This window comes from Sycon ciliatum, chromosome 3 (assembly GCF_964019385.1).
Source record: "Sycon ciliatum chromosome 3, ocSycCili1.1, whole genome shotgun sequence".
Lineage (NCBI taxonomy): Eukaryota > Metazoa > Porifera > Calcarea > Leucosolenida > Sycettidae > Sycon > Sycon ciliatum.
In genome coordinates this window covers 33,570,271-33,596,937 of record NC_088645.1, presented here as the reverse complement: position 1 = coordinate 33,596,937, position 26,667 = coordinate 33,570,271, and the positions used below count along the sequence as shown (strand labels likewise).

The 26,667-nt window shown below is 47.4% G+C and overlaps 1 protein-coding gene and 2 non-coding genes across 3 annotated transcripts; all 3 read right to left on the bottom strand.

Annotated features, from left to right (window-relative positions):
- Positions 1-796: 796 nt before the first annotated feature.
- Positions 797-26,079, bottom strand: LOC135812028 (uncharacterized). The gene is made up of 28 exons (XM_065325329.1): positions 25,473-26,079; positions 23,819-23,879; positions 23,057-23,161; positions 21,762-21,868; positions 20,207-20,253; positions 18,507-18,621; positions 17,516-17,599; positions 17,074-17,157; positions 16,003-16,098; positions 14,738-14,800; positions 14,039-14,200; positions 13,646-13,723; positions 13,270-13,338; positions 12,457-12,564; positions 12,024-12,079; positions 11,303-11,639; positions 10,671-10,766; positions 10,029-10,114; positions 8,285-8,352; positions 7,593-7,770; positions 7,005-7,102; positions 6,033-6,109; positions 5,302-5,347; positions 4,092-4,177; positions 3,454-3,507; positions 2,795-3,121; positions 2,179-2,256; positions 797-1,788 (listed from the first exon to the last, which is right to left on the bottom strand). Exons 1-28 carry the CDS (start codon positions 25,755-25,757, stop codon positions 1,699-1,701), a joined length of 3,141 nt encoding a protein of 1,046 aa, XP_065181401.1. The 5' UTR covers positions 25,758-26,079; the 3' UTR covers positions 797-1,698.
- On the bottom strand, positions 16,521-16,593 carry Trnav-aac (transfer RNA valine (anticodon AAC)). The gene has a single exon. It is a non-coding gene; the product is annotated as a tRNA-Val (tRNA).
- Trnal-aag (transfer RNA leucine (anticodon AAG)) lies at positions 16,683-16,764 on the bottom strand. The gene has a single exon. It is a non-coding gene; the product is annotated as a tRNA-Leu (tRNA).
- Positions 26,080-26,667: the final 588 nt, after the last annotated feature.

Here is a 26,667-nt window from a genome sequence, read left to right as displayed (position 1 = left end):
CGAGCGGCAACCCTGCCGAGTCCTCGAGACGCAAACCGCTCCCACCCATTCACACATGCATGCACACCATGCACACACACACACACACGCCTGCAGCACTTCCCCGCAGCACGTTTTCATGCAGCTAGGATCACCGGCCAGGGGCCGCGTGTACTGTAGTGTGTTCACATACACACAGTCAGGACATGAAAGCCACGATACAAAACAATAGCATGATAGACGGGGTGCGACTGGCCCTCGCCATCGTGGACGACACAGAATCCTTCAATTATCCATAGCAATATCTACCTTTCCAAAAGTGACCAAGTCCAAAATTATTATTTCTATTCTAATTCTATTCAAAAGACAAACAATGAATTTAAAAACTGTTCAGCGAAGACCGCTCAAGTACAATCGAGAAACTAAAGTAAGAAAACCAAAGCAGGAAACAGGTTTCTAAAGCAATGAAGACCAGTGCTGTTGGGAATGGATGACATTATCAGTTTCTAACCGTTACAACATACACATTGAAAAGAACATCCAGAAACGATCCATTACGACTTAATTGTGGTGACGAGTAGAAAGCTAGGACTCGACCCCCGCAATCTTATGAAGATAGAGATTAGAGCGACGTTGCACAGACTCACGAGTCATCACTTTGAAGACGGAGAGCAAACCGTTACTGTACTTTCGAAGAAGATACGGACCTTTTGCTGCAATCCTGTTCTACACGAACATAGCTTGATGGCGAGCAGTAAATCCAATGTTTTTCATCAACACCCAGAGTTCAGTCACTCCATTTTCAACAAGACTAGTCTTAGTGTTTGATATTCAATATTCAACATTATCTGATAAGCATACCGGTATATCAAAAGTTTAAAAACGTGTTGTATTGGAACAAGACGGCAGGAAAGGTACTCTCTATGGTGATGGTGGGTCCCAGGGAATTATGTTTTCGGGACCAGAAGTAGCAGTAAACAGCTAACTGGCCTGTACCATGCACTATGACTACTATTAATGTGAAAAGACGGGATTCCATTATTCTCGATATTGCAAGACGGACAGGTCATAAAACCGCCTTAGAAAGACATGAATGCAGTATTATTCCACGGTGCCATGAGCAGTATTAGCTCCTCAGCGTCTCCAAAACAAGCACTGTGTGTCTTTCAGGTCGGTTGCTGCTGTGCAGGCTAAATACTTCAAGCATACCTACAATTACGTTTGTCCAGTGCAGCTGGAATCCCCGCCAAGTCAAGTTCATTATCTTAGTCAACCGGCTACTACAGTCACGTGTAAACCAGCACGCCATCGTTGCGCTGACAGAAGCAGCAAACCCGAATCTTCAAACCATGCACACGCGAATCGTTGCAGGGAGTCGAGCGCGTATGAACCAACCACAGGATATCCGCTAGCAGCACCTCATACTGTCCCATGCACAATGCAGATGAGTGACGTGTGGCTGTCCGAGCAGACACCAAACCGCGTCAGCATATCATCTCAAGGCAGACAACAGCCATGTTGTGACGGCCACTAGCCCATAGGAACATTCCACGCAGTACATAGTGGCTTAGCCGATTGGGTGGCAGGAGAAACATTCACGCCGTGCAGTACATACTGGTAAAGCTGATGTGGAGAGCCACAGGAGAAAAGCTCACACCATGCAACTCAATACGTACACCTCCACACTCGGCTCCTCCTATGCATGCACGTAGCACTTGATCAAATGGATCGCAGAGTAGAGGTCGGCGCTGGCTTAGCCTTGATGATTGCACCGGGCTTGTGGCCCGTCTTGCGTAGGATTTGATTCTCCTGCACACGCACAACAAGAAGACAACTCGGTGCTTAGTGCAAGTCACCTTGCATGGAGAACCACCGGTGTTTCTCGAGGCAGTAATCACTTTTAGATAATGGCCTTTGCTCTGCCTTTGCATGAATAAGACACATTGGGTGGGCCGAGGTATTGCCATAGACCTGAGATGATAGCTCTCTAGCGTGGACAGGCGGCCTTTATGCTCAGCCGTCTCGTAGCACACGTTTCACTCTGCGGTGAAATCCCATACATTACAATTTCTGGGTCACATGCAGTGTATGCTGTAAATCAGTAACCAACGATTTGTTTCCGGATGACGAGGGATCCGGATAAAAGAGGACCGGATAAGCGAGGTCTGACTGCAACATGGATGCCATAATATCACTCACCCGCTTTCTGGCACGAACCCGCGCATTGTCGAATGCAGCGCGGGCGTTCTCTCTGGGATCCGTGCTCATGTTTGCAAACTGCAGTAATACATGTAAGCAGAGTGAAACACCACAACATCACTCAGCACCAATGTGTATCACATGCTCCGGAGCATGTGCCGCACTGGCGTATAAGCCGCACCCAGACTTTTCAAGAGATACAGGCATCTTCCCTATTTTATCACTGTTAATTACAACATCGTAGTACTATAAGCCGCAGCAGTGGTGGAAGAAGTTTTCCATTGGTCCGGCCATACCATCGTCTTTCATACTCCTTGTGTAGGAAATAGCGGGTGCACATAACTTTCTCCTCCGTATACATGCGTTGATGGCCAACAAGTTTGTGCGGTGATGACCTGACCAACGGGGCTGGTTCCGGTGTTCCTCGGCAGTACTGACTATTTTTTTAGGATGAGTTACTGGTTTTTACCCCCACCGTTAGGCGCTGCATCTGCCGCTAGGGTTTATCGGGTGTTAGCGGCCGTCGTGAGTTCCCTTCGGGAACGGATACGATAATTTAATTTTTTTTTACTGGTTTTTAAAGTGCGGCTTTCACTCTGCAAAATACAGTACTCACCGTCGGAGCTTTGGAGCCGGTCAAGTGTCCCACCATGGTATCCAAGGCTACATTGTCGGCGACGCCAAAGCCCTCCGTCTGGGTCAGATCCTCCACGTCGTCGTCCTCGTCCTCGCGATCTTTATCCTCGTCGGCTTCCAGGATGGTGGCGCAGCTGTTTTCGCCGCTGAGGCTGCACAGGCTGCCCGGGGCCATTGCCCCGGAAGCCTGCGCCTTCGCTGCAGCAAGGAGAAGCTGCGACTCCTCGTTGCATTCAGCGTCTATTGCTTCGAACGCGCTCAGCAGCGTTCTGCGCTTGTCCTGCACCGTCTCCTTGAGCTGGTTCAGCTGCAGTGCATATTGCGCGGGAAACGCAATCACGACACACAGATGGACAATAATGTAGGAAAAATGAATTTGATAAAAAGACTATTCATATTCAGACTACAGCCAAAGTCATGTCTGAACGCATATTCCCATGACGATGCAGTCGTGTTTCAACTGACGAGGGTACAATCGGCTCTCAAACATGTCTGAGTCGTAGCAATGTGGTCACAGTTGACTGTAGTCTTAAAATACCGCATAAGCAACCAAGTCAACAGTCAATTGTGCACAAACAGTCTTAGAAAGTAAGCCATTTGACAGGTTGTCGGCAATTTGCGGACATCCGTTGTACTCACATCGGCCCGTTCCATGGCTAGCTTCCCGAGTTCAGTCTTGTACACTGCTGTGATCTGTATGTTGTAGTGGTAAATGTAACAAAACACGGATGCGCACACAAAGAATTGTGCACGCATACACACACATATATACACACACATAATTATATCCACACGTGCATACGCACCCGCACACAGACACGCAAACACACAGACACACACACACAAACACACACGCAGATGCACGCACACACAAACACACACACACACGCACACACACACACACACACACACACACACACACACACACACACACACGGACTTAATACCGTAAGTGGTGTCCCACACAACATAGGCGTGACCTTTGTTGCAGCAACGTAAGACAAACCATGCAAGACTGTAGGCGAAAGCACCTACGTGCATACCAATACAGCTGTAGTAGAATCAGGTGCGTAGCTCGCACATCTGTGGTGTGATGACTTTGTGCCACCGACAACCTCTTAGCTGCCATTTTTGCCTATTTTGTCTATGTACAGGTGTACCCATGACAGGTATTGGCTGGTGTGGTGACCGCACTGCGCTGACTCTACACGAGCTATGTGCCTGAGACCCTCAGAGGGGGGGGGGGGGGGGGGGCAAGCAAAGGGTCCTGATCTCACCTGTTCCACGCATTGGGCATGTGGAAGAGAGCTGATCATCTTGGACAGACCTTTGATGTGCTGTAGTTGTGGAATGCCTGTTGCAGCTACACAATGCAGGAACAAACAGACGCACAAACGGACAAGAACGTAGACAGGCACAGACACACACACCGATAAACACAGACAGCCACACAGGCAGACGCACGGACAAACGGATAATCCCTTGGTGCCTGTGAAGAAGAGGACAAACCAACAACTGACTCTCGTTCGGCTAGCCGACAACTAACGCTGAAGGGCTGTCATCCAATTTTTATCATACTCAACAGCAATTCTAATGTCATGTATGGACAGGTATAATTATGAGAATGTGATGGGTATTGTAGTGTTTTAGTCCGTGACTCACAACACCCAAAACAAAGCACAACCGTAGTTCACTTGTCCAGTACGCAACTGTTTGAATATTACAGAGTAGAGCACGTGACAAAAGGAAGATAATGGAGGTAGTCCAAACACACGAGATAGCTAGCATGCAGGAATGGATGAATGCCAAGTGCGGTCATTCGACACTTCCAAAAGGTCTAGCATTACCAACAATAGTCTGGCCGTCAGGTGATTCACAATGTCTGTGGTTACAAACACCACAACTATGGTTATATGTATAGGGATATTTAATGATCTACAGTTCCAATATCATCACAGTACCACAACAGTGACAGAGAAAGAGTATAATTCACAAACACAAGTCAATGATGACATACTGTAACTGTCCTGGACATGGAAATCCAGTCCAATGACCGAGGCCGGCGCCCTCAGAGCGTACAGAACGTTACATGCAGTGCACAATTACGCTGATCCGATGCGACCAGCGCGTTGCAATGCTGCGCATAAATGAATATGTGTGCCGACCCATATGCTTAGTCATTGGTCCTTGGCCCTGGCCGCCAGACGAGCAACCGGATTACCATGACCATGGCATCAGCACAACGAATGCTGCATTTGTAGTGGTAGCAGAAGCGCTTGCTAGCAACATGGTTACAGCTACTATGCACTGACAACGCTTCAAGGGTTCTCTGGTCTCCATTTCTAGGCACACCAGTGTATGCTTCGCAGCACAAAAGGCACACAATCCCCTGAACAGTTTCACCTTCAAATCACGTAGAGAGGAGTGGAGATTAGCCATTGGACATGCATCTTAGCAGGGGAAATAACCGACTGGGCGATAGCTTACTTTCAAGCGCCTCTTTTGCTGTTCCCGCTGCGAGAAGTTGCTGAATCTAGGCAATACGGGCACACGGAAAAGACAAAAGTGTATTGTTCTGCTTCCCAGCCAGTCCCAGTAGGTGCAAGTTTGCAGACATTACTACGCAATCAGTCCTACGCAAGATGAGATAGACACCAACATGAGTGTGTGTATCTCCTGTACCAAGCAATCGGGTGGTGACAGTGCTGCAAGAGGTGCCCGCTTGAATCATGAAGCTGAGGGGTTGGTTGTAACGGTAGACCATCAGACGGCAAAATACATAAGCAACGAGATGCTGTATTTAGAGGTTTCCACTCCAGGCAGGCATACTGGTCTTAAGACCATGATTGAGAAACAGAGGGCGCTAGCTTCAAGTCCTGCTTGAAAGCGTAGGTTTGACTTTTCTGATCCGTGCTATACTGTAAATATACAAAATTCCGGCGCTGCAAAATTTCGGCACTTCACAATTTTTGACATTTTGGCGGCGATCTATTTTCGGCGTGGGGTAGATCAGAGGGCATGGTATAGTGCGACAGATGCTGTGAAAAATTTCATCGGCGTTTTAATTTAGGCGTTTTGGGTCGGTGCCGAATATAGCCGAAATTAAATAGCTGCCGAAAACTTGTATATTTACAGTACTAGTGATCCATAGCTAGTGAGGAGCACCTGACCCGACGCAAATAAAATGCAGTGCTTGCTCACTGCCGCCCTGTTCTTACTTCTCCAATGGCGTCCTTGAACTTAGACAAGTCCAGCGCATGGTTCCTGACCAGAATGGCTTGATCATGCTGTTGCTCTGCAGCCGAAAGGACAACAGACAAAGACACGAGCTCCTCTACCACAATCCTCGTTGGCAAAAGGCAAGACAAGTAGTAGAGTTGTCATAGCGGCTAGCGGATGTAGAAGGAAAGCTTTTAAAGCAAATTCAAATTTACAAGCCGCCAGTGGCTGTTATGGCATGGCCTCCACGCTATTGCCGTACGAAACAATTGCACAGCCTACCTGCAACTACCGTACACAACAAACCATGCAGCAAGTGTATGCCTCGGTATGCATGCAGGGACCTGTCACATACGCAGCACCCACCACTGTCCTCACCCCCACTAGCTCATGACCATGTCCAAGTATTTCTTTAAAACCCAGCATCGTAGTTACCCCTTCGGAGTTGTCTACAAACGGAATTAATTTTGGCAAGACATTTTTGTATTTTGGTAATTGGAGGGTTTGGACTGCTGCACCATTTTTTTGGGGCAAATTAGCTTATACTACGGAAAAAGCGGTAGTCTGCAAAAGATCAACACAATGGTTGGCTTGGTGTGTGCATTCATCAGGGTGACGAATGGGGCATAACGTTACATGTATGGAGACATAACAAAATGTTCTTTTCATAAAATCACTACCTCCAGAAAAAATAGAACTCAGATGGTGAGCCAAGGATAAAATTGTAACATGGAAAAATTTGGGCACACGTTATGCGATCGAGTCCACCAACTAAACCAGATTTTGAACAACAGTCAGATGTGCACAATCTGGCACAAAACTGACAAGGAGTACTGAGACATTGCACGGCACGAACGTTTTGTTCACGTCTGATTGTTCAAAATCTGGTTTAGTTGGTGGACTCCATTGCATAACTTGTGCCCACATTTTTCCATGTTACAATTTCCAGACAAATTCTTAGTCTAGCTTACTCTTGGCTAGTATGAACGCTCCGTTTAGTTCCTTTCCCTCGGCATTGTGTTGTTTGTACCACTCAAAATAGTCCTCTTTAGTCGGCTTAGTGTCGGAACTGTGAACACATGCACACACACACACACACACACACACACACACACACACACACACACACACACACACACACACACACACACACACACACACACACACATACACATGTACAAACACACGTACGCAAACACACAGATGCACACAGATGCACACCCATGTATTCACGCACACACATACATACACACACACAATGACGAAAATGAAGGCGCAGAACTAATTCAACTCAAATGCAAGAAAACACAAAATCCCAATTTGTACCCTCAGATGTGCAGAGCAATATCAGATCAATTCAACCCCCCCCCCCCAACTCACACTTCCTCAAGCACCCCCTCCCCCCCCCCCCCCCCCCCCCCGCCAACTCACACTTCCTCAAGCCCCCCCCCCCCCACACACACTCTGACACATGAACGTCTTCATGCAACACGCACAGACAGACAGACAGACACAACACGGCCCAGCAGAGCGCTGACCCAGCAGACGATCACGCTTACTCCTGCATGAAGCGGCCAAGCACGGACGCCATTTTCTTTCCTGCGGCGTCAAGAGAACCACTGGTGTTCGTCTGCGCCAAGCTGCTCTGTGACCCGTCCTGTAGCAGTGCACTGGACATAGCTACGCCACTACCCACATTATCCATGGAATGTGTTGGTGCAATAGTGGCGCCCGGTGCTATGCAAGAAACGCACAGACAACAGAGGAGACAACAAACACAAACACAGGGATGTTTGCACAGCCTTGCGCTGCATAGACTGGTGTTCACATCATTGCCGTGTGACGGGATTCGTGTAGAAATGGGGTCGTGGAATGTGGACGGTGGGACCAGCATAGCTGACATCATAATGACCCATGGATGCAGGAGTTGACTACAGAGTAGTGGTGGAACCAACATGGCTGTCCCGTATGGCTATGTGATCAATGTTAAACTATTCTGTACCAGGACAATCCTCTGCGAATATATTCCCTCATATTCATGCTCCGACTGAGCAGTGGAGAAACATACAACCCGACCAACCAAATGTAGGGGTCTTCTATGAATTTGGCTCCAGCCTATGTACAAGCCTGAACAAGCAACATCTTTTATCGAGAGTGTAACCATAATTATGGTGAGACGAGATGGCAGAAATGCCTCTGCATCTGGTGAAGTAAAATAAAACATAACAACACCGTGACCATGGAGACTTACTATCCATAGCAACGGGTATCTGAGCAAGGTTGCCCGTCTCCGCTGAGCCCGCAGGTCGCTGGCCATCACTGCAAGGTGGGGGCAAACACAAGCATTTGATATACACACATACATGCATGGACAGGCATAAACACACACACTCTCTCTCTCTCTCCATGGTGCATCTGGTTTGCTGTGCGGCCGAGACTCTGGGTCGGCGAAGCTCACCAGACCTCACCACCACGTCAACCATGGTTCATGTATGTGTTAGGTACCTCCTCCCGTACCTTTTCTAGCTGGCCTGCATGCACTTACGTACTCACCTTTTGTCTCCTTTTGTTCCGTTGGCCTGGGTAGCTACTTGCGCGCCCATATTTGCCATAGCTACCCAGGCCCTTTATCTTGCCATTCAGACTTGATCTCTCTCTCTCTCTCTTTTCTCACTCGTCAATAATCACCATGTAGTCGTTTCGTTCGTCTTGGTCTCTTGTCTCGTCGTCTATAATAAATGTCGTTCCCACAAACTTGTTCCCGTTGTCAGTCGTCCTGTTTCGAACTCAACATTGGCGCCCGATTATTGATCGACCCACGACCCTGAGATCATCCCATGCCCAGCCGTCCTCAACCACCATTCGTCTCGTCTATGTCAACCTCGTCTCGTCCATGTCAGTCTCGTCTCTCCTACGCCAACCTCGTCTCGTCTCTATCAACCTCGTCTCTCCTACGCCAACCTCGTCTCGTCTATATCAACCTCGTGTCGTTCAAGCCATGCAGGTCAGCTACCTTTCTCTCTTTCTTTTTTTTGTATGCGTTCCTTCTTCGTCAAATTTATTTTCGTGAATTTTTTTGTAGTGTGTGTGCGCGCGGGTGTCCTTCATTAATATTAGGGGTCCGATCATGGTGAGCCACGCTCTCTTATTTATGTCGTATATTAAAGTGTAACTAGGCTCTATTAGCCGTGCAAAATACTAGTCATCAGAATACAATTCAAGTCCCTCGTTGAACTCCTTTAGTTATTTTTTGGGCCATGTTTTGAAGGGGCGTTTGGGCCCGTTGTTATTGGCAATGTACACACTATAGTATGAGTAGTACAGGAACATTGACGGTTGTAATGATCTGTAGTGCATTTTTTAGTCCACACTTTTGTGAGGCCCGTGCGTTGTGTGTGTGTGTGTGTGTGTGTGTGTTTTCTCCATCAGTCATTTTTTTTAAATCTTTTTCTCTCTTTTTTTTCTCTCCGCGAGGACGCGGGATTTTTTTTCATGGAGGGGTTGTATGTTAGGTACCTCCTCCCGTACCTTTTCTAGCTGGCCTGCATGCACTTACGTACTCACCTTTTGTCTCCTTTTGTTCCGTTGGCCTGGGTAGCTACTTGCGCGCCCATATTTGCCATAGCTACCCAGGCCCTTTATCTTGCCATTCAGACTTGATCTCTCTCTCTCTCTCTTTTCTCACTCGTCAATAATCACCATGTAGTCGTTTCGTTCGTCTTGGTCTCTTGTCTCGTCGTCTATAATAAATGTCGTTCCCACAAACTTGTTCCCGTTGTCAGTCGTCCTGTTTCGAACTCAACATATGTATGGTTTTTATGTATGCTTCTTATGTAGTACTTGATGTTTGCTATCTTCTGTGGTCTTTGTAAAACGATATGCATGTCCTGAAAGTAAGATTCTTTGGTTTCAAACGTGCTTAGGAGATGTGCATCAGCTAACACACATATGTCCGACGATTCACATTTCATTCTGCACAAGATAACTGTCCTTACCCGACAACCTTCTTGCCAGGTTTGCCATCGGCCTGCAACTTGGTGGCGAACGCGAAATCCTGTCCTGCAGCAGGCAAAGACTTTTTCTGCAGTCGCACACAACACACAACACACACCGCACGCCCAGTCAGTTGGCGAAGGACAAGATTACTTTTTGTACATTCTGGCCGTATATGCGCAGGAGATTTCTTGTTTCAGTAACCTGCACATAGTCCTTGTAGTTCCCATGTGCTGTCCCTTGTCACCATAGCCTCCTCATGCAGTAGCACATAGAGTGCACTGCTAGCCCTCATGCCCATACAGGATTACAAGAGTACATTATGCAAGCACACATACCCATATACTCATACCACTCCAAGAACATGACTATCTAGTTTTGTAAATTATTGCAGCTGCATAAGTAACAGCTTGCGACAGCCCTTTGAACGTACGTGTACTCGTGTGTTGCCCATTATCAATGTAAATGCGTCTTGCCACGAGTGTCAATGTTTCTGTGGTGTTCGTCACGGCTAGTTGTCCTTTCCAGCTACACTCAGCAGCAAAGACCATTCCAATTTCTGAAATTCAGTCCAGATAGTCAATAAACCCAGGTGGTTGTCGGGGGAGGGTTCTCTGGGTATCTATGGCAACACGAGTACTCACAGCCCTGATTGCAATGCCATCCCTGGTAGGATTGAGGTCTCCTACTCCAGTTTCCTGCGGCTCTTCCTTTGCCACTACATCCGATGCCTTCTTGCCCTGAACAGACAATCGGACAAATAGACCAGCGGACGTACACAGGTGGACAGATAAAACCAGACGGACAGGTTGACAGATGGACGGTCAAGCGGAGGAAGAAAGACAGGCGAACACACTAGCAGACACACACACACACACACACACACACACACACACCACTGACCATTTTGACACCCATGGCCAGAGGCAATGATAGCGATGGTACTGCAGAAGCCATAGCAGCTTGTGCTGGGATTGCACCATTCAACAGCTTGCAAGGCTTAAGAATTGACTGCCACTATTCAGCCTGGTCTACACCACACAGCTATGAAGTGGCTTTTTCTGGCCTGTGAATCCCTACTTTTGGTCTTTTTTAATTTTTTTCCCGCACACACATCACACCACATACTTTGGCATGCACTGGCTGTTGGTAACCACTCAGCACACACACACACACACACACACACGCACACACACACACACACACACACACACACACACACACACACACACACGCACACACTCACACACAAACCTCCAACGCTCACTATACACACCTTCAAGCTAGTCACGGCTGTCTTGAAACTTTTCTTGCCCATAGGCGCAGCGCCGGCTGCGGCACCGGCGGCACCAGCAGCCGCCACGCCGGCTCCCCGAACAGGCTTGGTATCCAAGGCGACCGTGACCTGCTTGCCGCCTTCCTTCGTCTTGGCCTGACGGTGTGGCGTCTTGTCGATCATTGCCGTGGCAACGCCGCCTCCACCTCCGCCCTCAGTTCCGCTAAGACCGCCAACGCCTGCGCCGTCGGGCCCAGCCAGAGTGGCAGCGGTGTAAGATGCAGCAAAGGCATTCTCAGCGGCTGATAGCTGACTGGAAAACGTCTCAGCTTGCTCCCTGACAGGGTGAGGAAAACAGCAGAATCATCCACCCATAACTCACATTTCAAGTAGAACACGAACGGCCAAGCTTGGCCACATCAAACACTACATTTTACTTGATCAATTTCAACGTAATAATACTGTCCTTCCGTATGCATAAATATGGAATGTTCTTGGTGAATATTCTTTGCTGTTTGTACTAGCACCTTGTCCTACATAATTCACACATGCTCTTGTCCGGGTGGAGTGACCAACCAGCTAGGCCACACAGACCCCACGACATCTCCAACGTCAGATCACTGTCAACATCAGCTTGATCATCCACACACGATCACAACACCCAGTGAGGTCCAGCTACAAGGCTCACACAGCACCCAAGTTTGTGTGTGTGCCTGCCTACCTGTACAGTTGGCGAAACTGCTGGAATATCTCCCTGGTTTGGCGGACACTCTCAATCTGCGATAGGTGACAAAACAGTATGGGACCACACAAATAGAGGCATACTAACTTATTACTAAGCCAGTGGTAAGATCACAAAGCGGGAACGGAAAGTGACTAAAAAACAGCAAAGTTGTACTCACTGACCCTCACAAACTCAGGACGACCGCCACTGGTCAACACACAGATGCAGGTGCGGCAGAGCGGCAGGATCTCTCAAATATTACTCCATCTGCAAGGGAATATCGCTAGCTAGCAAACTGGATAAACCACAGACTATGGGCACCAAGCAACACCCACTGCCAGGTTGAACTGAAAAAGGACTGAAAGTCAAGCACATGTTTCAGATAATTCTAAGCAGAGTAATGTCACATTGCCATGAATGGATATCGTACCTTCAAGCCACTAATGTCACCGGACTCCAGAAAGTCGGTAACCTTCTCGCGAATGCGCTCCACCTCCGGCTGTGAGAACGGCTCATGGTGGATGTCAACGCCTCCAAACTGTAGCAGTAACAGCAGCAGCAGCAGTGCACAGTAAACAACACAGGTGTTATATCTGCTCGACACAGGGTACATGGTTTGTTTGTTTGTTTATTTGGCACATCAAACGGGCACTGGGCCCAATCACCTAAAGGCAAATATCGAAGGAAAGAAGCAAAGGGGGAAAGGAAAGAAAGTGACAGGAACAAAGAAGAAAATCACAAAGCAGAATAGCACATCAATGGAGTGCGAATGAAAGGACACAAGGGGGACTATGATCCGGGTACTCATCATGCAGAGCTAATGTAAACATGAAGTGCTGTGCAGTGAGAACACGCTACGGGTGTATGGCCTGCACCCAAATTCCAGCAGCCCCATCATACCCTGCAGCTGTGCAAGAAAAAAATGTATGGAGCAACCGTGCCACTCGCGGTGCATGTCTCGAGTGAGGGGTCAGATTCCAGTGACTAGTGTTGCTCACCATGTCATATCTATGGGACTTGCAATGGCGTTTCACCGTATTCACAGATGTTGCCAAAGAAATTTGACCCGTGAGTCGAAAGCAGCACCAAGGCTTATGCGCCCCTGCGGCCTCGGATCGATTTTCAGACAGAGCATGATGTGCGATTGAAATGGGAAAGCATGGCGTTGCGTGTGACACGTGGGTCAGATTTCTTTGGCCTGGACTGCAGTAATGCACGAACAGGGCTGATAAAATGCACATACCACAATGGACTGCGCTGCAAGCTCTTCACGAAGCAGCTCGATCTCCAGCTGCTGCTTCCGCACAACTAACTGCAGAACCGACATAGGAACAAAAAGCATGATGACATACACAACATCAGGTGAAATAGCTAATAGGGCAGGGGGGGGGAGGGAAGAGGGAGGGGTGAAGGAGAGAGAAGGGGATGGGGGATGGGAGAGGGGAAGGGGAAAGGAGAAAGGGGAAGGGGGAAGAGGGGGAGGGGAAGGTCGGAAGGGGGAACGGGCTTACTCATTTCCTTACACATACTTGCACACAGCCAAAGCAAAGGTGTCGTCTAGACCCAGCTCACTACTAGTGCTGACCTAGTGACGTGGTGTGTGCACTTGTGCTACTCACGTTGGCTGGTTCCCGTGCTGTGGTCTGCATGGCAATCGGTATAGACACAGCTTTCTCAGAAAACTGAAGACTGGAGAGCTGGCGAGACAAACACACGGCGATACGACAGTACACGGCAAAGCCTTCAGTGGATGGTTTCAATGTGACAAATATCTTTCTCATGACACCGAGTTTCGTGCTTAAAAATCATGTGACAATGAACCCAGGTCGCCCTACCCATGCAGTTTTCTCCATGCACTCCAATTCAAACCGCCCCGGAAATGGACCTTTGTATTTTGTATTTATTCAACATTTCCTGGCTCGTCAAACGACTGCCATTGACGAATGAATGTGAAGTGAAGGGTGATAGCCAACCAACGGACCTGCCCCAAACCCGGGCCGTCCTGCGCTTACAGTTTCCTCCACGTGCTCCACTTCGGTGCGTATGTTGGTGAGGAACGCGGTCTGACAATTCCCTCCGATACAGTGCTTGAGAACGTGCGAGAGCTTGTCCTGGCGAAATGCTGCCAGCGACGGCTTATCCACTGGTGATGATGTGGACAATGCTCTCAGCGTCTATGGCAACACAGAAGCAACTGAGATTTAGATTTTCATGACGAGACGTATTTTAGAATGCTACCTCCTGCCACTGAAGCAGCATATGGAAATAGAATGGTAATAGGAATCATCTTAGAAAAAAAACATGAAGGAACATCGATGATAGCTCAAACCCGGCAGTACATGAAGACTTTTTTCTAAAGTCTTTGTGTTGGAGGAAGAGCTCTTTTTCCTTCAGCCCATGCTCATCTCAAACACTTTTCCGTTGGGCATAGAAGCGCATACATGGACACATACAAAACATACCAACACACACAGGACTGTCGGGTGGCAAAGAACTGGGGGGGGGGGGGGGGGGGGGGTCAGCCTTCTAGTCTAGGCTGTTCTTAATTTCATGCATCACAGTCTGTGCACGGTTGAGTAACCGTGTATACATTGGTGTGCTGTGCTTGGTGAAATCCTAGCCTGGTTGTTCTCCGGTGCCTGACAGTACTGTACACACACTAGTAGGAGCGTTCCATTATCTTTCGTTCCCTCTTCCCATCCGTAGCTCACCTGTTCTAAGAACGACAATGAGCGGTTAATGTGCAGTGCCTCTTGCTGTGTCTTGCCAGTGGGCTAGGGGTTACAAACAACAGCAAAAGAATAGGAACCAAAATCTAACAATTCAAGAAATGCTTGACTGTACAGCATGGTTGAACAAGGACTTTGGCAGCCTGGTTCATGTGTTGCCTTTTCTTAAACTGACATGTGTAGTACTGCTGGATTACTGATCACCATGGCAACCAGACTGCATGCAACATACCATGCTGCGCTGCAAGTTGGCACAACACCCAACTTGTTCCGGGACGGAAGCTGGACAGCTAGAAGAGATGTATTTGGAAAAAAAAATTATCCTTTCTTCAAATGAATGCAGTCAGGCCCGCCAGAACCTGTCCGGTTGATCAGGCCATTGCTGAGGACCACCCCTGGGCCAGAAACGTGTGTAAACTACTGAGGAGGTCATGCATGTATGTACACACGCAAGCCATACCACACACACACAAAGTGTACAATTTCCTGTCCGTCTACATACGGCATACCTGGTAGCTGCTCACAATAGCACCGTATTTCCCCGATTATAAGGTGCACTTGATTGCAAGTCGCACCCCCGTTATCAGGTTTGAGCCAGTTTTGGATACATTCGCGTCAGTACATAGCAAATCATGCTCGATTGTAAGGCGCATCCCCCTTTTTACCCTTGAATTTTAGTGTAAAAAGGTGCGACTTACCGTATTTTTCGGAGTATAGTGCGCACCTTTGTATAACGCGCACCCCCAATCTTCGTTGGGGGTGCGCACTTCAATCTTCATTGAAGTACATGCATTTCATATTCGGAGCATAGTGCGCACCTTCGATTTAGGGCCTAAAATAGCACATCTAAAGTGCGCACTATACTCCGAAAAATACGGTATATTCGGGGAAGTACGGTAAACCACAGTCCCCATGGCAACACTGACTGTATGGCTTTATCGACTGATGGTGTTGCTCAGAACAGGCACCGTCTGGAAGACATGCTACGTTTGTTACTCCGCGTCCCTTTTGATCTGAGAAACAAACTCTTTACTGCATTACCTGGTTGCCGGGCATGGTATGACCCGGTCTGCCTGCAACACAGCAATGAGATCTTTGGGGGTAGTGGTCGTGAGTGTGCATTCCCGTATTTTTTTATTTTTTTACAAAGAACAGAAACCCGGCTCGAGACAAAAAATAATAGCAAGAAAGATAAAAAAAGTTGAGGGTTGACAGAACAAACAACAACTACATGTATTGAGTCTTACTTGCGTTTTGCTAGGTCGCTCCATGCCTGCAAGATCCACAAAGTCAATGCGGCTAAACATGGTCTCCTTACTGTCAGTGTCGACCAGTGAGTTCCGCTACGGGTAAGAACACAATGCACACACATACACACAGACACATACACACACATACACACACATACACACAGACACATACACACAGACAAATAAATAACAAATACAAGGTTTATAGGAAAGAAAAGGACCAAAGAACTACAAGCTACGCTATAATGTCCACTAACACCACCAATTACTAAACAATCAGCTCATGCGATAACATTGCACGACACTGACCGACGGTCCTTGGTCCTTTTTTCTTATCCTTGGCTCTCCATCCGAGTCCATTCTTAAATTATAGGTGTTAAATTTAACTCGGATACTAAAATGAGAACTGACCCCACCCGGCCAATCAAATTCCTGAAACTACACAAAGGAATGAATGACCTTTGTACAAAGTCAGAGAAGTTTGCCACAAAAAGAGACAAAAAAAAAGAAATGACTGTTTCCACCCGGGATCGAACCGGGGACCTTTCGCGTGTTAGGCGAACGTGATAACCGCTACACTATGGAAACCGGCTGATGTCAGTAGGCTCAATACACTGCTTTTGATGACGAGATCAATCTTCAACTACGATAAAAGAAAAAGGAAAAAAAGAAATGTCTGGCAGCGGTGGGATTCGAACCCACGCCTCCGGAGAGACTGGAGCCTTAATCCAGCGCCTTAGACCACTCGGCCACGCTACCTTGCACATTAAAAGTTATTGACATTGCTGGGAATGAGTCGCGTACTATATAGTAAACCACTACAAAAACGCCAAACGCAGAGGAAGTCTGTCCATCAAAGTAACTAACTTTGCTGCAATGTCTTCATTCAATGCTCTGAAGTCTAGTTGCCATCATTCCTACTTCTCCTTCAGCCTACTTCTTGCACTGATATACATGTAATTCTTACCGATACATGTACATAGAAAAACGCTCTCGGACTCCACCTGAAGCAGTAGGATCCCAAAAGAACACACCTGAAGCCAGTTGACGGGTACGCCGTGTACTTACTTGTATGTAGAAAGTCAGGAGGGTGTGTGAACGTGACGAGACCGGATTGAGAACGTGCTGGGATTTGGCACGGTAGACATCGCCCTGTGCGGTACGTGCACATATCACAGAGAACACAAACACACGGCACGCATAGACTCGCACTTGTACTTGTACTTGCTCACTGCAAAAACTGGTCACAGAAGTCTCTCCAGCACAGGGGAGAGGGACACAAAGGAATCTTGGACACACACACACACACATATTATGCAGAACTCATAGAACTCATAAAACATAGACAATGAAGGTCAGTCTAGATGAGACAGAGGTGAAGTATCACTCATGCAATTGAAGGCAAAGAAACGAGAAAATCATTATATTGACGTAAAGGCGCATTTCAACTGTCTGATTATCAAAGGTTGCTTCCACGCAAACCCTTGGTTCTTTCAGCTAGTAAACGAACCTCAAAGAGGCAATTGAGAGCATCGTCCAGTGAGAAAACCTCCTTAATTCTGAGACCACCCACTGCTACAACGCCTTCCTTGGACTGTGGGGAGTGGACAAGAAAGACACAAAAACAGTAACTTGTACAGGTGGACAGATGCAAAGACGGACAGGTGGCAACGGATATGTGAATGGTTGAGTGGGTGGACAGATGAATGGACAGACAAATAACATTAGATCAGTGGATAGACAGACTGCCGAACAGCTAGACAGACCAGCCTCAGGAGAGGACGTTCAGGTTCATTGTAACTCCGAGCTTCTCTCTACTAAGCAATCACAGCACAGTCCTCTCATGTTTGCCTTGTGGCATGAAGCTCAGAGTTACAGCAAACCTGAACATCCTCTTCTGAGTCTGCCTATGTTCTAAGGACCCCCTATGACATTGAGCACTTACCGCAACTGTCGGATCAACAGATTAGTAAACACTTGGTTGGGTTGAAGAAACAATAAAAAGTAAAAAGTAAATTATTGTGTCCGTTCCCGAAGGGTACTCACGACGGCCGTTAATACCCGATAACCCTAGCGGCAGATGCAGCGCCTAATGGTGGGGTGAGTGGATAAGTCTCACAACCACTGGCACAAGTGCCGAGAAACCCCATTAGCCACATTCATGTACCCCTTGTGCCTGGTCACTAGTTCCCAGTTGACTGTGGGTAGCAGCACGGGTTGAAGAATCAATAGACAGCAATAATCACGTACAAACAATAATGGTGCTGCGAGGTAACGAGAGAGAGAGAGAGAGAGAGAGAGAGAGAGAGAGAGGCCATTCTGTCTTCGCAATCATCGTACATGTTGTTACTCACAGGACACTTCTGTCTCTTCTCCATTCCTTTCTTTTTCCTCGTTTTACCATTCAAATATTCCCTCCTCGCATTCGCTGTCAGGTAATTGGGCTTGTAACCCGTTTTTACTTACGAATTCAAATGAAAAGATTACACACGAGTACATACCTCCGTTACGGGCAGCTTTCTCAGTGGCGGCTGTGCAATATCGGCGTAGGTTGTGCTGGGTAGTCCCGACAGCAGGTCGTGAACGTCATCGTTATACAACTCCATGTACGATATACTGTACATGACATAACACAATACACAGCGTAGGACAGTCAACTAAGGGGTGGATCCAGACGGGGGTTCCACACGGGGGTTCCACACGGGGGTTCCACACGGGGGTTCCACACGGGGGTTCCAGTTACTGCGTAAGTACAAAGTTTCGTTTGGAATTAACTTTCGCTATACAATCGTCCCTCTCTAATCCGGCACTTGTTTATCCAGCACCCTTGCAAACCAGCACACTTTCTGGCAAAACGGATTTTTTCAGTTCATTTCGTACGCTTTAATCCGGCACTTGAATTCCGTCTCCAGCAGCGATTTTCTGCAACAAATCGCTCAAACTGTACATAATTCGGTTTTCTAATCCAGCAGTTGTACATCGCGTACCAAACTGGAACACAGCTATGTCAGTTTGGTCAGTGCATGAACTTATCAGGGAGCATTCTACACATGAAACAGACACTTGGGAATATCCTATGCACTGTATAGACATGCATTCCACAAAGTACTTGGATTGACACAGGAAATCCCTGCGTTTTGACGTACGACACAAAGATGTATGTTAGTAGGTGGGCCGGGTTGGAGGACAGGATTTGATAATCCAGCACCCTTGTTTATCCAGCAGAAAATGCCGTTGCAAAAGGTGCCGGATTAGAGAGGGACGACTGTATTCGTTTGGGGCACGAAATAAATCAAGTTTGTACCAAACTTAAGTTTTTTTCTAAACGTTCCGGGTGACAGACCTCGACCGAAAACGAAATTTGGTACGTAACGGACCTGCTGGTGGAGTGATCTAACGAAAGATTTCGTGAACAAAAATTTGTACTTCTACAGTAAAAAACATTTCACGGTTCGCGTCAGACTCGGTTGCTCTATATAGAGGCCGAGTTTTCCGCATCCGTAGGAACGCCACCACCCTTCAAGGATCAAGGCGCAGATGCAGCTCCTAAAGCGGTGGGAGGCGAGTAAATCAGCTCACCAGCATGTGGTCAAAGACCGAAAATCCCATTCACTGGCAGCCATGTTTTCCTCGTGCCAGGCCACGAGTTCCCAATTAACTGTGGGTCGCAGCACGGCTGGAAAAAAATCCTTCCGCTTCCAAGCAGGACTTGAACCTGGTACCCTCTGTTTCTCAATCATGGTCTTAGACCCTTATACAGTAAGCCAAAACTGAATAGCTGATACATGTACACGTGTATGGATATGGTTTGCAGTAGAACATTCGCGAAATTGAGAGGTCCCGCGGAACCACATGAACCCCCCTGGATCCACCCGTGGAACTGACTTCAGTATTGTTGCTACAAGGATTGTCTGCAGTAGAGAATCTACAATATATCCCACGACCAGCAGTGCATATTGATAACCCCTAATGGATTGTCCAAGCCCATAGGGTAGCATGTCATCAAAATTCCCAATCTACATCATCAGGTTTGTATGGCCATGGGCGGACCAACCTTTTGGCCACCAACATGTGTCTACTGCTGAGCAGGCCATGCCTACCCGGTGCATCCTCACAAAGGATGAAAGGCTGGGGTATGGCCGGTCCTATCCAAAACCGCTTCCACCGGTCCTTATACATCAAGGCAAAACGTTGAACTTACTGGAAGCGGAACTCATTCTCCGGTACATCGTGCTGCTCACCAAATGCCTGTATGGAACACAAAAACAGCAGCCGTGGATAGGTGATCTACAGTGATGCGAAGACACCAAACAAAGTCATTTCGGCCACCACCATAGCAAGGGCCCTTCCTTCGGTGATGCTGTTACAGGCAGTTATTACCACCTTTCGGACACAGCTTGTATGAGGAAGACAACCGGACACCGGCTGTTTCTAAATTAATGAATGGCCGAGCGATTCCACAGCATATCAAATACCCGCCGCGATTTGGAATCCGACAACAATACAGATGATCATCAGTAGTCGAAAACAGAACTTCCTGTCGAGGCATTTGCTCAAGTTACATGAGGGTCTAAAACAGCTGGGCTCGGTTCAGAAGCAAATGCTGCAACTTCCGTGCACCAATCTAGTCTGCTCAGTCATGACAGAAAAAGGGCCAAGCAAATATAATCACATTTATGGGTGAAGGAGATGCTAAGCAGAGGTGCTATTCCATGCGTATATCGGTTTTCTTTCACACACTGACGAGCCAGTATCTAAGAGCAATAGGATAACACATTTCACGGCACAACAGTGGTCAATGTGCTATTGCACGGTGCTAATCGGGGATTGTGTTTCCGCACTGTTCTTAGTCCCATAGCACTTGAAAAGTGAAAGAAAGCGACGAGAGGTGCCAAGGTGCTATGAACAGTCGCTGTTAGAATTGAGCTTCACACTACACGAATGTGATTGGTCCTGAATACAAGGCCCTGTATGAATATCCGTCCAGCACTCGCAAACTACAGTCCACACATCCCATAGTTTCGCGCTAAACTTTAGTGTGTTTCACATACAGTGACAGATGTGGTGACAACAAACGTACATGTTCTGCATCGTGTCACCCATGCTACGTGCCACATTGGATGCAGAAAAAGTAAAAGCATAGGGAACTAGAAATTCGCCCAGTTTTTTTACAAAATGAGCAGCCACACCATGGCAAACTAAATGAAGAGGCAGATCCAAATATCATGTTGAATATCTACCTGTAGTGTGTGTGTGTGTGTATTTTGCCTGTAAAAAAAATAACACTGTACCATCCAGACATCAACCCTGTACTATCCAGCCATCATCCCTGTACTATCCAGACATCTACCCTGTACTATCCAGACATCTACCCTGTACTATCCAGACATCAACCCTGTACTATCCAGACATCAACCCTGTACTATCCAGACATCTACCCTGTACTATCCGTCCAGACATCAACCTTGTACTATCCAGGCATCAACACTGTACTATCCAGACATCTACCCTGTACTATCCAGACATCTACCCTGTACTATCCAGACATCAACCCTGTACTATCCAGACATCAACCCTGTACTATCCACACATCAACCCTGTACTATCCAGGCATCAACCCTGTTCTATCCAGACATCAACCCTGTTCTATCCAGACATCAACCCTGTACTATCCAGACATCTACCCTGTACTATCCAGACATCTACCCTGTACTATCCAGACATCAGCACTGAACTGTAGTAGAAATGTAACATACGTGTGATAGTGCTCTGGGTACGAGGCCGCGTTCGTCAAAGTTCTCCACCGAGCCGGTTATGGTGTGCGTCTTGCCACTACCCACCTGGCCATTGCAGATCACGGCACCTATTACAGCGCACAGAACACAGACAGGAGAAAGAATTATGCACTGTCGGTCGCCGAAGAACTGGGGGTCGGCTTCCTAGCCTAGACCGTTCTTACTTCATGTATGCACATTTGAGTCACCGTGTATACATTGGTATGCTGTGCTTGGTAAAATTCTAGCCTGGTCATTATTCGGCGCTCTGTTCTTCAGCGCCCGACAGTAATGGAAGTCCAGTGCGCAATAACGTAATTTGTAGCGTCAACACCCCAAATAGCCACGTGGACATTTTTTGTTGTTTTTTTCTTCTGCAAAATCCACATATCTCCTGACACTGGGGTGAATAATGGAGCGTGGTGGTGGGGCCCATTAAGCTCAGCCGACCAGAGGTATCGGCTTCATAGCTCCATGGACGCACCAAAGGCACATTCGGTAGGAAGGATTAAATTGAAAAAGAAAACAGAAGAAAGAAAATGGAAAGATTGTAATGCTCAGTGAGCAAAAGAATAAGTTGAGTATTGATGTGAACGCTGTTAGACTTTAAAATAGAAGAGGAGACTGTCTGCGAGGAGAGATTATGTCCAAGCAGGGTAGGACACTGTACTCTCTTACTCGCATATGCTATGAGTGACCCAGTGCCAGTTAGTTCTGAGGAGATGGTGATAAGCTGCTGTCTTGAACTTTCGGATGTTCTTTGGGTGAAATGGGGGGGGGGGGATGATAGAGGCAGGCAGCTGTCTGGGGGTGTTTATCAGTGCACTGTCTGGGGGTGTTTATCAGTGCACTGTCTGGGGGTGTTTATCAGCGCACCCTCTGGGGGTGTTTATCAGTGCACTGTCTGGGGGTGTTTATCAGTGCACTGTCTGGGGGTGTTTATCAGTACACTGTCTGGGGGTGTTTATCAGTGCACTGTCTGGGGGTGTTTATCAGTACACTGTTGATCCAAGTGTACTCACATGCATTATTCATGCATGATGCAATCCACATCAAATTTTGGCAAAGCACAACGGGCTTATTCCAAACGAATTTCATGCTCTGTGCATGACTAGATCATTTCGAGATTCTCCTCATCCCTTGAAATGCAACTACGCCTCTACAATCCATCAATACATGGAGCTGGCAAAAACAGTACATCCCATCGCCCACACAGACACGGTCACACGCCAAAAACGTGAACCAGCACAATAGATCGGGCCAGGCAGATCTCTTACCATTGTACCCATCAAGAACGTTTTTCATGATTGGCTCGCACACCGTCTTGTACACCTCTTCCTGGGACGCATTGTGCAATACACCGTCCATTCCATAAGTATGCGCTACACGAAACAAACACAACATGTTGATGCTGACGACATCAGGCAGCATGCACCATTTCTTATAGCATGCCTTGTTATACAGTGCTGATCAGTGAAATGCAGTCGCATCGCTCAAGTTTACGCCTTGCATCATTTCCCAGCCCAGTGTTTGCAAGTGTAGGACTGAGCAACACCCAGTGCGTACTTGTGTGAAGCGACTGGATTTCATTGAGCAACACTGCACTCATATTCCTCATCCTTTATCGAGAGTGTAGCTATTCGGTTAGACGAGAAGGCAGGAATGCCGGTGTGTCTGGTGAAGTAAAAAACAACAAAAACAACAACAGGGCATTGAAGCAAAGGAAGCCTTAAGGTGAAGTGGTATATCAACTGCTTTCGAAGACGTTTGTTTGCGTGTCTGAACCCCGCATCACATCAACACTGTCCCGGATAGGGCCTAAAGCATACCGTATCTTTCGGAGTATAAGCCCCACTCTAAACACCAGTAATTCACCCAAAAAAGCCGGTTCGGCTCATGCCACAATGGTCTAATTACCAGTGATAAACAGGGGATACGTCTGCATTCCGTGGCAAAAAGAACTGGATGCGGCATATACTCCAATGCAGCTTTTACTCCGGAGAATTCCATGTTTTATTTGTGCATTGCTGCTAACTCACCTATGGTATGATCCCTCAGGAAGTGTGCAGCATCCGGGTTGCGTGGCTTCAAGATAGTGATCTGCAACATGTTGTGTTTGCATGTGTGTGTATGCGTATACGATTGTCATTAGTTTGTGGCCAGCACAATCATAACATCCATGCAGATGTACATACACACCACGCACATACGCACAAACACATGCACAAATACATGTGCACGCATATTGCGCACATGTGCAAATACGCGAGTTCACATACACACACACATACCAACAGGCAGACAGAAAAACAGACAAAAACAAACAGACAACAATGGATGCACCAGAGGAGAGATCGAATCATAGCTCCGTGTGTCAATCTTGCAACCTTGTTTTCGTATTATCATGTCTGATGGTAAAACAAGACCAGCGGAAGCAGTGTTTGATCAGCCTGGCCATACCATAGTCTTTCACATGTTGTACAGTCCACTTCGCTTATAACGACACTCGCTGGGGAATCCAAAAAGTGTCCTTATTCGCGAAGTGTCGTTATACCCGAAGTCTCATTATATGTATTACAGTTGGAAGGGACTTTGCTCTGGGCATGGAAATTCTGTCGTTATTCGCGAATTGTCGTTATATCCGCAGTCGTTATTAGCGAAGTTGACTGTACATGACATGGCAGGTATGTATGACCTGGCTAACAGAAAACACGCTCTGGTGGCCAAAGAGGTGATCCCGTCATACCCTGACCAACCGGACCGGTTCCCCCGGGGCTGTGACGTCATTTGGCCAAACATAGCCTGCAGGACCTTTTTCTGACCTACATGTACAGTCAACTTTGCTTATAACGACACTCGACGGGGCATCAGAAAAGTGTCCTTATTCGCGAAGTGTCGTTATATCCGAAGTCTCATTATATGTATCACAGTTGGATGGGACTTTGCTCCGGGCATGAAAATTATGTCGTTATTCGCGAATTGTCGTTATATCCGCAGTCGTTATTAGCGAAGTTGACTGTATGTCTCTTTATGTCTTGGCACGGTGAGCTGTGGACCATTGAAGCATTAACTGATTACAGTACTGCCGAGCGCCAGAGAACTGTGGGGGGGGGGGTCAGGGTTGTAGCCTAGCCCGTTCTTATTCTTAGCAAACACAGCAGTTTCGTTCTCATTCGATGGTACAGTCTTACATGTACATGTATGCAGAGTTATACGTCTGAGTGTACATTATGGTGTATATTGCGGTTTCCGTACTTATCTGCAAACCATCCAGACTACACCGTTCTTAAAAATTGGTGAAATTCTAGCCTGGAAGTTTTTCGCCGGTCCGACAGTACTGCACCGGTAAGCTGTTGTTGTGGACTTTGAGATCCGTTGAGAAGTCAAGCGGCCACGTGGCGCTGGCCTTGTGGCCGTAAACACGGCTCGTCACTTTTCACAGTGGGAACGTGAACTTCGGAACGTGTAAGCGATAAGGGGCCATAAGGGCGCCGGCCTCGATCTTTCTACCCGATTTCCATGTCCATAGCAGTACTTGCGCCCCGTCGCAATGCTAACTTATAGCATCTGAAGAAATTTGCCAACAGCTGCACTCAGCAGCACGCCAAGACGGGGATAGTTTTTTCACGCAGTCAACAACAGTGGATAAAATAATTTAATGTTCTTCACTATTAATTTACATTACACGCTCACCGCTTCTTGTCCCAGCTCTTTCTGGATGAGGATGCGATCGTTGGCAAATCGCTGACTCGGCCTAGTCCGCACGTACGCCTTCGCCGTGCGCATCACGGATGGCGGCGCTGCAGCGGCGGTGGTCGTAGAACGTGCACCGCTCGCCAGATTCTTGCCAGCGCTGGCGTTAGAACGAGCGCTGGACTGCTGCGCTATGGTCGGGCCATCGACGACCACTTCGCATCGACGATTGCGGTCCTCTGCGGAGCCTGGCGGGGCGTAGTGAGACGCTGAAGACGCAGACATGATCACTACCCCACCTCCAAATCACCCCTTATTCCTTTACTGATTTTGATACGAGATGCCGGTGCACCTCTCCGTTCAGAGAAACCTATCCGAGGCAAAATTTTCTCCGCAGCACATGCAAAATACTAGTATTCCTCTCCGTAGCGGAATGACACACGGGTCTGCAGAAATGGTCCAACCGTCTCGGTAGATCGATAGACGTTGAGATGTGCAAGACACAGCCACCTAGTACCTACAGCTAGCGGGACCAGAGACTGAAAGAAGGAGTTGGATGAATGACCGTTGTTGGAATGGGCGTCTGCGTTGATGATAGAGTTTTTCTTCAAACAAGTGAAGTGATACCATTTTCATTAGTCAAGTTTGTTTCATTTTCAAGTCAAAACGTCTGACACAGGATCACCATGGTTTGGTCACCATGGTCACTGCGTTAGATCTGATCATGCGGAAACTGTACTGTCCGTAGTCTTTACTACAAAAATTATTTTACTCAGTGCAATCATGTAGACTGGTAGCACAGTGTACATCTGGTACATGGTGTACGTCTGACATTATGTGACGACATGGTGTGACATTTGTATGTGTCTATGACAAAATAATTGACAATGTCAACGATGACTGAGGACTGATGACTGATGTACGTGATCTGAAAAGTGAATTGCTCATGTTTGTCTTCGCTTTCTCCCTGTTTTTGTTGTGTATTGTTTTACTGTTAGGGAAAACAGCCCCATGCTGTGTGATCAGCCTACATACCTTCGTACCCTCAAACTGAAGGCCTACCATTACCACTGTACCCTTTCCTCAGACGCAAACTTGAAAGACTGCGTTTTCGGCAACTGATCTCTGCTCGGTTCTTGATCTCCTGTCCGTCACTCTTCCACTCTCGCCCTCCGAATTTTAAACCTTCTCGCAA